This window comes from Sus scrofa, chromosome 2 (assembly GCF_000003025.6).
Source record: "Sus scrofa isolate TJ Tabasco breed Duroc chromosome 2, Sscrofa11.1, whole genome shotgun sequence".
Lineage (NCBI taxonomy): Eukaryota > Metazoa > Chordata > Mammalia > Artiodactyla > Suidae > Sus > Sus scrofa.
In genome coordinates, this window is record NC_010444.4 from 36,791,457 (window position 1) to 36,804,726 (window position 13,270).

General features: G+C 34.6%; 1 protein-coding gene across 9 annotated transcripts in view; it reads right to left on the reverse strand.

Moving 5' to 3' along the window:
* GAS2 (growth arrest specific 2) overlaps positions 1-13,270 on the reverse strand; it is a 172,679-nt gene that overhangs the window by 78,699 nt on the left and 80,710 nt on the right. For all 9 annotated transcript variants that reach the window (XM_021083246.1, XM_021083240.1, XM_021083242.1 and 6 more), the window contains one exon: positions 6,705-6,846. In XM_021083246.1, the coding sequence (XP_020938905.1) occupies positions 6,705-6,846 (142 nt within the window). The remainder of the gene's footprint in view (positions 1-6,704; positions 6,847-13,270) is intronic.

Consider the following 13,270-nt stretch of genomic DNA (forward strand, 5'->3'; position numbering starts at 1 on the left):
CATATAAACTTCTAACATTAACTCATACAAAGCATAACTTTCTGTAAAACAGGGACATGATCTTTGGAGGTAAATGGAGCTGAATTCAAATCCTAGCTGGGTCATTGATAAGCTGTCTAATATTGGGCAAGTTAATTAATTTTCTTGGTCCTAACTGAGCATTGTCATTTATAAAATGAGTTGTTGGGAGATAAGATATTGCAGCATATGTGTACTGTTTGGCTATTGTTATCGAGCATATAGCTCTTATTATTGAATATATTATTGAATGAATTATTGTTGCACAGTGAAAATTTGATCCTGGAAAAGCTGGGTTGTCCACTTTCCTAATTCGACCCTGACCCTGTCAAATCTTGATATATCTATCATTCCTGAGAGATATTCAGTTCTCTCAATCAGATTCCATACTGTTCTCTCTTAACATATGTTTTTCTGACACAGGGGCAAACGGCTAAATTTAGAAAGAGTTTCTGAGCTCAAAAGCAAAGAGTGAATTGAGATGCTAATAAAGTACTCTATATGAACAGGTGTTAAAAAGCCCAAAATCTAAAATAAATTGTTCCTGGAAAAGAAATAAAGTGAATATAAATAACCCAGAGCTGACTGTCTTGAAATTATAATGCTACATTAATATTATAAAAATAAGACACCTTTTTTCTACAGAAATACTCTTAGAGTTCTCAGTACAGACAAAAACAACAACCACAAGAGATGATTTATCAGACACTGGAAAGCAGGCATAGGTTCTTCTTCTGATGCAACAGGTATAAATGGAAAATGTTAATGTTTAAAAATCCATTCTCAATCCTTTTCACTTTTGTGCCATAACATCAAACCAATATTGTATGTAGGTCAGTGCTTGACCAATGTTCAATAGGACTCTTCAGAATCATGCATCAAAAGAAGACAGTGCCACACAACAAACACAAACACAGAAATTAAAAATAAAAAACAAATCACACACATTTGCATGCTAGCACAGCAGAGAGCAAACCCTTTTCTTGCTGAGTAGATTCTTTCTCAGAGAAATAGATGAAGAATAGTCACTGGCCTCCAAATCCTATAATCATCCAATAACATAATGATATTGACACAATTACAGCAAGCAAAAAAATGTGCATTTTTCAAGTAATCCCTCCCCCATCCTTTTTCCATCTCCCAGCTAACCAGAATGTACATAAATAAAGCAAACTAAACAATGCTCTGGGGAAAAAATTAACCTAATTTCTAAACCAGTATGCTAAAGTAAATTACAAATAAAAAATCCTCCATGCAAGAATTTCACTAATTTAAGGAAACAGTTTCTACTTAAGATATCTTAGAAAAAATTCATATAGGAGCATGAATTTCAGACCCATAAGTTAAAACTTTTTTTTTTTTTTTTTTTTTTTTTGCTTTTTAGGGCTGTACCTGCAGTATATTGAGTTCCCAGGCAAGGGGTTGAATCAGAGCTATAGCTGCCGGCCTACACCACAGCCACAGCCACAGCAACACAGGACCTGAGCTGCATCTTCGACATTCACCACGGGTCACGGCAATGCCAGATCCTTAACTCACTGAGCAAGACCTGCAACCTTATGGTTACTAGTCGGATCCATTTTTACTGTGCCATGACGGGATCTCCTGAAATGTTTTAAGATTGACAAGAAGTCATAAATTTCTGGTACTAATTTAAAAAATAAAAATGAGTCATTCAGCATTATTTCAAGAAAGGTGGTTAAAATATTAAGTCTTTGAAAATCTATTACATTTACTATTAGAAGATTACTGATTAATACAGCCTGTGTTTCACATCTAGAACATTCTAAACATTGTTTCCTTTACTCCACAATTAAAAGTTCTTTTAAAAAAATATTGGGGGAATATTTTGTTTTTAGACTGATAAGCTACATAATTTTTAATTCAACGAAATGTTCATGTCCATCTAAATATTTTTAAGAAATCCCATAAAATATTTTTATGAAGTCCCATATTATTTTTATGAAGTCCCATGTTATTTTTATGAAATAATTTTATGAAATCCTAAATATTTTTAAGAAATCCCATAAAATCAATTAATAATCTTAATAAATCAGAGATGCGATAAAGAAAACCTCCTCCAGTCTCTAACTTCTTATGTCAGCATGGTCAGAATAGCGGAACCATGGGTGAGCGTTATAGGTAGAATTCTAAGGTTAAAGTATGCTCCATGGAGCACACCAGAATTTACATCACCTCTTCCTACAGCAATATGAAACTCTATAATCACTTGAAACGTTTAACCTCAACAAATGAAATATCCTAGTGTATAAAAAAACACTGAAGTATAATACACTAATGTCAATAAATCTCCAGGAAACTTGTCTCAAACTGTATCTTAACATAAATAAAATTGTTTACGTTTCAGATTACATGCCATACCTGTCTACAAAGGTCTGTTAATGGATAATTAAAGAAGCAAATGATGTCATTTATAGCCCAATTACTATTTATCTTACTTTCAAGTTCTGAATATAATATTTTATTGATATTTACCATGCTTGACCTCATGTCCATATTATATCATAATTATCCTATATTCTTGAATAGTCTCAAAAATATTATGACATATTTGGCTGCAATCTAGGGATGACTACAGTTTGTTTAAGCTACCACCAAATGTCATTGATTCAGTTCGTTTCCATTTTTTTTTTACTCTTATAAAAAATGTTTCAGGGATTTCCCATTGTGCACAGTGGGTTAAGAATCTGACTGCAGTGACTCAGGTCACTGTGGAGGTATGGATTCGATCCCCGGCCAGTGCAGTGGGTTAAAATATTTGGTGTTGCTATGGCTATGGCATGGGTCACAGCTGTGGCTTGGATTCAATCCCAGACCTGGGAACTTCCATTTGCCATGGGTGCAGCCATAAAAAAATAAATAAAAAATATTTCCAGAATTCCCTCATGGCTCAGCATGTTAAGGATCTGGCACTGTCACTCCTGTGGCTCTGGTTACAGCTGTGGGGTGGGTTTAATCCCTGGTCTGAGAACTTCCACATACCCATGGTGCAGAAAAAAAATGTTTCAATGGCTATTCTACTGCCTAGCTCTACTTACTTCCTTAAAATGAATTTCTAGAAGTAGAACAACTTGATAAAATGATATGAGCATTTCTGAACACTGATATATAATGTCCAAGTGTCCTCCAAAGAAGGCATACCGATTTCCTATTTTTTCAACAATGCATAAAAGATCCTGCTTTCCTCCATACTTAACACTAAATATACAATTCTTACTCTTTGCTACTTTTTCATAATTTTTATTTGCATTTATCTTATTACTAAGGTGTCAAACATCTTTATATCTTTTTTAACTTTTATAAGTCTTTTATGAATAGGCTGTTCATGACATTTATCCATTTTTCTATTGGCTTATTTCTGAAAGAGTATTTGAGATATCTGTGACCTTATGACCCAAGAACTGACATCTGACAGAGGGAAAATCCCCTCTTAAGAACAAAGAGCAGGTTATGCTCTGAATGTGATTGCATCATGAGGCAAAGAAAGTTATCTGCCAAGAATCAAAATAACAAGCACAAGAGAAGTATATGGAATAAGCTGCTATCCATACTCCCCTGTTCACCCCTGGCATACCTTCCCCACCCACTGAGATTTCTTGTCATTAGCTGTTGTGGAAAGAGAACAGATTGAGTGAGTTGTGACTCAAGATCCTCTCACAAATAACTGTACAAAAAAGAACTACAACAGAGGGGAACGTATCAGTTGCCACAAAGATAAGAATGCTTTATGCAGGCAAAGACCTTTGAACAGCTAAAGACAGAAGCCTCTTGATACAGTGATCTACCTTATCATTCATTCAAACAGATTTTTCCCCTTCATCAGGGCATCTTTTCATTTTATTTGCTGTTCAAAACACTAGGACACAAAGGATGCTCTTCATCTTGTGTGCTACTGAAATGAAATCTTGAGATAGGAAAAAAAGAAAAAACCCTTGCCCTAAATTCCCTTTCAAAAGTGAAGTGTGAAAAGACATCAAGCAGAGTACACAGTGTTATTGTTGCAAGAAAGTCAATTCTGCAAGTGCAGAATCCAAGGCCATCAGGAGAGGCTCAATCACTTCCTCGCCCACAGTGAATAATAAGTAAAATCCAAAGGGAACGGGGTCCCCTTGGGGAAAGGGAATTACTCATTGTCCTTCTTGATTATCATTGACATCTATGGGCACAGCTGTGTCCCTTCTCTGAATAATCCTAAAGTCAATGTTATAGTATTGGCTCCTTTCTTCCTTCTCCACAGGACCTCATGGCCTATTCTAAGCAGCAGAAATTTCAAATTTATCTTTTCATTGAGCAGAAATCCAGAAATCCTACTTGATTTAGCTTGGCACTGAGAGGATTAAAAATTAAAAATTTAAAATTTTTATAGCCTTGAAAATTTGGTCTTATTAACCTTTCTTGGCTATATACATACATTTTAATTACAAGATATAATTTAAGTTACCCTGTAGAAGATAATGAAAATCAAAAATATTTTAACAAAATACTACAGTTATTATATACAAATTATCATGCACTTTCATCTGTATAAGTCAGATTTTTTTCAAACAGGATGAAGAACTTGATCTTCTAAAAATTCTTCCTTACATAAATTTTTTTGGCTGTGCCCATGGCATTCGGAAGTTCTTGGGCCAGGTATTAAACCCATGCCACAGCAGAGACCCAAGCCATGGCAGTGACAACACTGATTCCTTAACCTGCTGCACCACCAGGGAATTCCTTGACATAATTTTATGTTCTCCAGAATATGTATTTACATACCAGTACCATTATTATATAAGTTGCTTTAAGCTTTATTGTTTTAAGATAAAATGTATTACTTGTTACCTGAATGAGATTTTAAAAAGCCATCCGAGCTTCTTAGAGTCCAACTGAAACTTTTATTACTTCAGTTAACAAAAGAACTCATGGATAGAAGAAAATTGAGATAAGATCATATTTATATTCATAACTGCTAGTAATCCACTTGGCTGATAGCAGTCACTGAAAAATGCTTTTATGATAGAAATTTGTGCAATGAACAAATTAACAAACAATAAAGCAGTTTCCCCATCTGACAGTTCTTTAGCAATTCAGGGGCACTCCAGAATTTTAAATCATGATATTATTTGTTCATACTAGTAGAGTGTATTTCTTGTGTGACTAAGATGTGACATTTTAAAATTTATACATACAAATGTGTGTATAGACATTTACTAGTTCTTTCAAGGGTTTTTTTTTTCACAAATAATTTCTCCACACTCCCTTCCTATAATCCTCCATTTACACAGCCTCCTATAAACAAGAAAGTTAAAGTCTATTTGTAAAATTACCACTGGACTGAAAAAGAATTATATACATATATTATCTCCCATCGAGTTTTTCATACTTTGATGTGAGAAAAAGGCAAGAACACTCAAAACCCATTTATACAATGAGTATTTAAGGAGTACACTGTTGATACAGCATGCAATTATTCTGGTTTTTTTCCTCTTTGAAATATAAAATGTTCTAGTCTAAGTTCATGTTATTCTTTTCTCTGCTGAGAGAATTCTCAGAAATTTGATGACAGGCTTTTCCCTATCACATCAACTCCTCTTAGTACAGATACAAATTTACTTGAGCACATAAAATGTGTAAGACTTTAGCTGCTACCATCAATTTCCTAGGTTCATCAGGGGAATACTGTTTTGTGAAGCCAAGGGGCAAAGTGTATTCTCATTGTTCAGAAGGCAATTTGTATACTTGTTCTTTCTGAAGGATGTGCAGCTTACTTTGATGTTAATATTTGGTATTATGTGATTTTGTGAATTGATTTTTTTTTTAAAGCCTCAGGAAAAGAACCAGAGATTTCCGCCCACCTCCTAAAGATCTCCTTTCTTGACTTAGTTCCTCTTTATTAGAATTGGCCTTTAATTCCAATATGTTCCATAGTAGAGTTATACTAGGGTAGATCTTATATAGAAGGATTGAACATTTAAGGATATCAAGTAATGTCAAAACACTGAATGATCCAATGTATGTTTCCTCGCAAGGAAATACAAAGCCAGACTCTGTGGTCTGGAAATGGATTTGTCAAAATTCAATCATAAAACAAAACAATGCCCCTCCCCATAATTATCTAGATAGTTTCAGGTAGTGTCTGTCTTTTATTTCATCATCTTCAATTATCATAATATCTTGCTTGCTGGCCTGATTTTTCACTAGCTAAAAAATAAGTTTCATTAACTAAAAATGAATTGAAGTACAAAATAAGTTTCAACAAATATAGAGCTTATGGGAGAGGGAGTTTTCATACTTTTGTAGAGGTGAAAAGACAGTTCTCTTGATGGATGGCTGGAGTATACATAGCTGTCTTCCTAGTCCAGGTAAGAGCATGGAGGTGAAATTTAACACTACATTTTCCAAACAGCCCTCCAATTTTGCATTATATATACTTATTTTTTGGAAGAATTGTGCAACTATGTTCCTATTATTTTATGCACAAGGTGACCAAGTGTAAGAGGGTACAATTTTCTTCCTTCAAAGACTCAAGTTTACAATAAACCTGCAGCTTTACAACAAACTATAATTTTTTTCAAGTTAACAAACTGGGAAATGACATCAAACAAAAAGTTAGTTTTGAAAGTTATCCTGACAAACAATAATTTTCATATTATATCCACTAAAATTCTGAAGGAAATACATACCCAAACCTTCTGATTCAAACAGACATGTTTCGTCTACCCCTAAGTCTCGGCACCAGGATAAGAAATTTGCTGTATTGTCTCTGGCAAAAAAGGAGCCTGAGGGTGCACTGGCTTTGCACGGAATCTTCTTCAAGGGCAGATTCTGAAAAACAAAGAAATCTCACTCTGATGGAATATCTGGCAGTCAGCACAGTAATAGATTAAATGTACGTTTGTTTTCAACATATGCTTTGGTATGACCTCATGTCAATAACTAGGACGTGAAATACAAATGAAACTTAGCTGGTAATTGCTAATTAAGAGGCTATGAACTTAAAAAATCTAAAAACAGAACTACCATATGATCTAGCAATCCTACTCTTGGGCAAATATCCAAAGAAAACTATAATTTGAAAATATACATGCACCTCTATGTTCACAAAAGCACTATTTACAATAGTCAAGACATGGAAACAGCCTAAATGTCCACTGACAGATAAATAGATAAAGACGGGATACATATACACAAGGGAATATTAGGAATAAAGCAGTATTACTTAGCCATAAAAATGAATGAAATAATGCCATTTGCAGCAACATGGATGGACCTAGAGATTATCACAATGAGTGAAATAAGTCAGAGAAAGATAAATATCATATGATGTTACTTAAATGTGGACTCTAATAAAAATGATACAAAATAACATTTATAAAACAGAAACGAACTCACAGAGTTCAAAACTAATCTTAAGGTAACCATAAGGGAAACTGGGGATGGGGAGGGAGGAATTGGGAGGATGGGAATGCACACATTATTGTATAAAATAGATAATTAACAAGGACCTACTGTATGGCACAGAGAAATCTACTGAACACTTTGTAATAACCTATATGGGGAAAAAAAACCACACACATATCTGAATCACTTTCCTATAAACCTGAAACTAGGAATTCCAGTCATGGCACAGTGGTTAATGAATCCAACTAGGAACCATGAGGTTGAGGGTTCAATCCCTGGCCTTGCTCAGTGGGTTAAGGATCTGGCGTTGCCGTGAGCTGTGGTGTAGGTTGAAGACGCGTTCTGGGTCCCGCGTTGCTGTGGCTCTGGCGAAGGCTGGTGGCTACAGTTCTGATTAGACCCCTAGCCTGGGAACCTCCATATGCCGCGGGAGCAGCCCTAGAAAAGGCAAAAAGACAAAAAATAAATAAATAAATAAAAATCTGAAACTAATACAACATTGTAAGTCAACTACACTCCAATAAAATTTTTAAATAAATAAATTTTTAAATAAAGAAAAACAAAGTATATCAATTTTTACAAATTGTGGAGATTCAAAAAACAAATCTCAATTTCTTAACCTGTTTAAAAAAAGAGAGAGAGAAAATATGAAAATCTGTGCCTTTAAATATATCCCTACTTTTTTAGTATTATACATAAATCCCTTCCCTGGCTCAGACAGACTCTTCTCTTCTTCTGCTGCCTTTTTTTTTTTTTTTTGTCTTCTCTTTCATCTATTCTGTCAGTATTTCTCATAAAGTATGTATAAATATATTTCTCATTGTGAAAGAAGAATGAAACAAATATGGTATATACACATAGATAAAATGTAGCACACACCTGCATTCTTATGTGCATATATACTCACACACAATAAAATTTACCCAAAATTATCAAATCAAATGATTCATCTAACACCCATAAATCTCTATCACCAATACCAAGAAAAGGAATTATTAAAAATCTTTATCTTTTAACAAAACATTCTACCATCATTCTTTCAGACTGTTTCCTTTTATTTTTATTATTTTATTATAGTTGATTTACTGTGTTTGTCAATTTCTGCTGGACGGCAAAGTAACCCAGTCATACACACACACACACACACACACATAAATTCTTTTTCTCACATTTTCCTCCATCACAAGTGATTGGATATAGTGCCCTATGCTATATGGCAGGACATCATTGCCAGACTGTTTCTTTTTAAATCATAGCTTATTCCTCTATTATGTAATATTATAAAAATAATTCTAGTTGTATTTCTGCGATCTAATCTTGAAACATACTATTTACATCCTACATTAATTCCCTTCTAGAGTAAGAGAATGCTTTAAGATAAGGGAGGGTATGAACCTGCACAGACTTCTCTACTAATAGTCTCATACGAGTTTAGCCCTGAAAAACTCCCCTGGCAACATACCAAATGTTATAAAGAGTTGTGTGAGGCTTTTTTTCTTTCATAGAAAGTAACCAGTTTTCACGGCATTCTGTGAAATCATAGAATGTGTGATGTGAAAGACTGAGCCAAGTTTTTGGATGATCTGGACTAGAAAGAGCTTTGCCTCTAAGGGCAAATGATCAAGGGATAAGCAATCTGAACTTCAAACCTACAGGCTCTTTCTTCTGTTCTCTGTGAATAAGCAGATATAAACAAAATCTACAAAGATGGTTATTTAAAAAATGAAATAGTGTCCTCAGGGTATTGATGAGGCCTGGTGACATCAAACTATTACTAGGGTTTTTTCTGTCTAGGGATTTTATGGCTACATAACTAAAATATTCAGTTACTACATCACTAAAAACTGTGTCTGTCCAGTCTCAAGGATCCATCTCTTTATTACTGACAAATGAATTTGTTTTAAGGTAGATATAATAAAATTTTTGCATGAATACACATATTTTCATACAGGTACATATAACAACACCCCTTAACAAATTTGGTTAAGTAATGATTTTCAAAGAAAAGTTTTCCTATATGAATTACAAAAACATTAATAGCATAGTATAATGCCACCTGTATAAAATATTCATGAACATCAATTAATAAATATGTATTAAAACTAAAATACCTATATCCTTTTAATCTAGCAATTTGCTTCTGAGAATATATCTTACAGATATAATAGCATTAGTGCTTTAAAATATATGTACAAATATATTTCTTGCAACACTGAAGAGGAAAAAAGAGACATAAGAATGTATCAATAAAGAACAGACTTGTGTCAAGAAGGAGGGGATTGGGGAGGGATGGAGTGGGAGGTTGGGGTGAGTAGATGTAAGCTATTACATATAGAATGGATAAAAAACAAAGTCCTACTGTAGAGCACAGGGAACTATATTCAATATCTTATGATAAACCATAATGGGAAAGAATACTTAAAAAAAATATATATATATGTATAACTGAATAACTTTGCTGTACAGCAGAAGTTAACACAACACTGTGAATCAACTATTCCTCAATAAAAAAATGTGTCAAGAAAGGGCTGGTTGAATAATAAATAATATACAAATACAATGGAACTCTGTATAAAAATTTTAAAAGAATAAGATAAATGTATATGCACTGAACCATAATGATGTTCAGTATATACCCTAAAGCAGAAACCAATAATTTCCAAAGATATATGTATGCCACAATTTCATTTTATGATGTGTGTGTATATACATATATAGCAGTGGGTGTATGTATACGTACAAACATAATATAGATAGCTATATATAAGTTAAACTGCATATAAATATGTTGTATTATAAATATGAATATTGTATTTATTTATATAACATTAATTAATGAAAAATTCAAGAGGGACATCCATTAAATTGACAGTAATTATCTTTGAGGAAGGTGACTGATGTATACAGTATCATTTAGATCTTATTTTACAGAATTTCAAAGTATGTAGTAGGTTTTGAATGACTTTTACATCTTATCAATATTTTCTGATTAAATAATCAAAATAGGTAAATTATGTCAGCCAAAACATAAAAAAGAAAATACGCCGAAAAAAAAAATCTTCAAGAGAGGACTGTAAGGCTTCTTTATGATGAAAACAGGAAAAGAACATAGAGTCAAACACTAAAACATTTTTAAATCTACTACCTCTATTACCGGGTGTGGGGAAAAATTCACGAAATAGCTTCAAACTGATGCAAGAGTTTGCACATCAGAACCATAACCTAGGAACTATAAAATTCTTGACATAGCTAAGGGCATGCCAAAGGACACGGTTTGCATGGCAAGAAGGAATACAATACCCAGATTGCATCAAAGACGCCAGAGATTGATTCGACACTTAATCCACAATGGGACACAAGTGACAAATCCTCAAAAGTCATTCAGCCTACTCTTTAAGAACTTACAAGGACAAGTACTAAGCATATAAATGGAAAGAGCATTTTCCCCTTACAAGTTTGTGGTACTTACAAAGTCATCTACATATCATACCGGAGTCTAAATATTTATTTAAAACTCATCCATATTGAAAGACATGAAAGTTATTATATTATTTATTTATCTATTCCTTTTTTAGGGCCACACCTGTGGCAAATGGAGATTTCCAGGCTAGGGGTCCAATCGGAGCTACAGCTGCGGGTCTATACCACAGCCACGGCAATGCGGGATCCTCTACCCACAGATCGAACCCGCAACCTCATGGTTTCTGGTCGGACTCGTTGCCACTTGCCACGATGCGAACTCCATGAAAGTTATTTTAGGACAAATAAAATGAAAGCTAGCTACTGATACTTGATAACTTTGTAATTCCCATCGAGGAAGAATTCAGTAGTAACAATGATCTAACAACTTGGCAGGAAAATGATTTGTAGGATATTTTTTTCTGCTCTGGAACTGTCAGGTTTAGTATTCCCACAGCAGCTGAAGACTGAAAACTGTAAATGGTGTGAATAAAAGCTTCCAATCTTCATCTAGATGAACTCTTTTACTTAGTAACATTTTAAGAAGTCATCCTTAATTAGTCCAAATGACTAACGAACTCTTACAGTCAGTACCTGTAAAGTCCATCATACATAAACAGAAGTAAGTTATCTCTGCTCATTAGCAGAAAGCAGTAGTTCACAGCTTATAGAATCCACTATTCTTCCTGGCTGCATACCAACAAAAAAAATCAAAGGGTAAATGGTCCTCCCAGGGTTGCTGCACCATTTGTAAATAAGAGTCTTGGAGCAGAAATCCTATATCACTTGAATTAAAGAACAAATGATTCAATAATACCAGTCCTCAATAGTTTTGGAATTTAAAAATAGTTTTAACTTATTTTACACAAAAATACTCATAAAGTTCTGAAATCCTTAGCAGTTATATCTCTCTGAGTTCTGCTATTTTAAAGAACATATTGTTTCTTTAGGTTATCATGAAAATTCTAAAAAAAAAAAAATGATGGCTTTGAATCTATTCTTTAATATCAGTAAATAAAACTGAGGGAGTTCCCGTCGTGGCGCAGTGGTTAACGAATCCGACTAGGAACCATGAGGTTGAGGGTTCGATCCCTGCCCTTGCTCAGTGGGTTAATGATCCGGCGTTGCCGTGAGCTGTGGTGTAGGTTGCAGATGCGGCTCGGATCCTGAGTTGCTGTGGCTCTGGTGTAGGCTGACGGCTACAGCTCCGATTCGACCCCTAGCCTGGTAACCTCCCATATGCTGTGGGAGCGGCCCAAGAAATGGCAAAAAGACAAATAAATAAATAAATAAATAAATAAAACTGAGCTGGCATATTGAATAAAATCAACTTTCTCCTTGCCAATAAATAAATAAATAAATAAATAAAATCTTGAGGAAGAGATTTAGAAGAAAGAACTGCCTTGAGTCATTATGAAATTATGAAAGTGTCTACTTGAATAGCTAAAAAATTGACTACAGATAAGGAGAAGGATACTTCAGATCTAAAGAACTGGGGAGGTTCAAGAGAACCTCCACATAATGCTCATCTTCCATACTGGTTTTCCCTTTACTGCTCAACTCTCCAAAGAACTCCTATGGCATTTAAATTATACACCATCATGGAGTTCCTATCATGGTGCAGCAGAAATGAATCTGACTAGGAACCATGAGGTTTCAGGTTCAATCCCTGGCCTCTCTCAGTGGGTTGCTGTGAGTTGACGCAGCTCGGATCCTGCATTGCTGTCTGTGGCTGTGGCATAGGCCAGCGGCTACAGCGCTAATTAGACTCCTAGCCTGGGAATCTCCATATGGCACAGGTGTGGCCCTAAGAAGACAGAAAGACAAATAAATAAATAAATTACACATCATCTTTATTTACTCAGATCAGTTTTTCTAGACAATGTTATTATTATACGTTATGCCCTCAAAACCTGATTGATGAATACATGAATGAATGGTTAGGCTCAACCCTTCACATTAGATCATAATCAATGTGAGGACAGGAACAAACACTCCGTATTAGAGATTTTCCATCCCCAAGGGACACGATTCCAGCGCCCTCAATTCACTAAATTCATAGCATAACTATACACAAGATGCTTCCCATAAATTAAGAAAAGTATAACTGGGAGTTTTCATCATGGCTCAGTGGTTAACGAATCCAAGTAGGAACCATGAGGCTGTGGCGTAGGCTGGCGGCTACAGCTCCGATTAGACCCCTAGCCTGGGAACCTCCATATGCCTTGGGTGCGGCCCTAGAAAAGACAAAAAAAAGACAAAAAAAAAAAAAAAACAGAAAAGTATAACTGAAAAATTTAAGTAAAACTTTCTAACTTTTTTGAAAATTACCGAATATGGAATGAGTAGAGAATAGCTGCCAATCTGAACTGAGACTGGGTAGAAATTT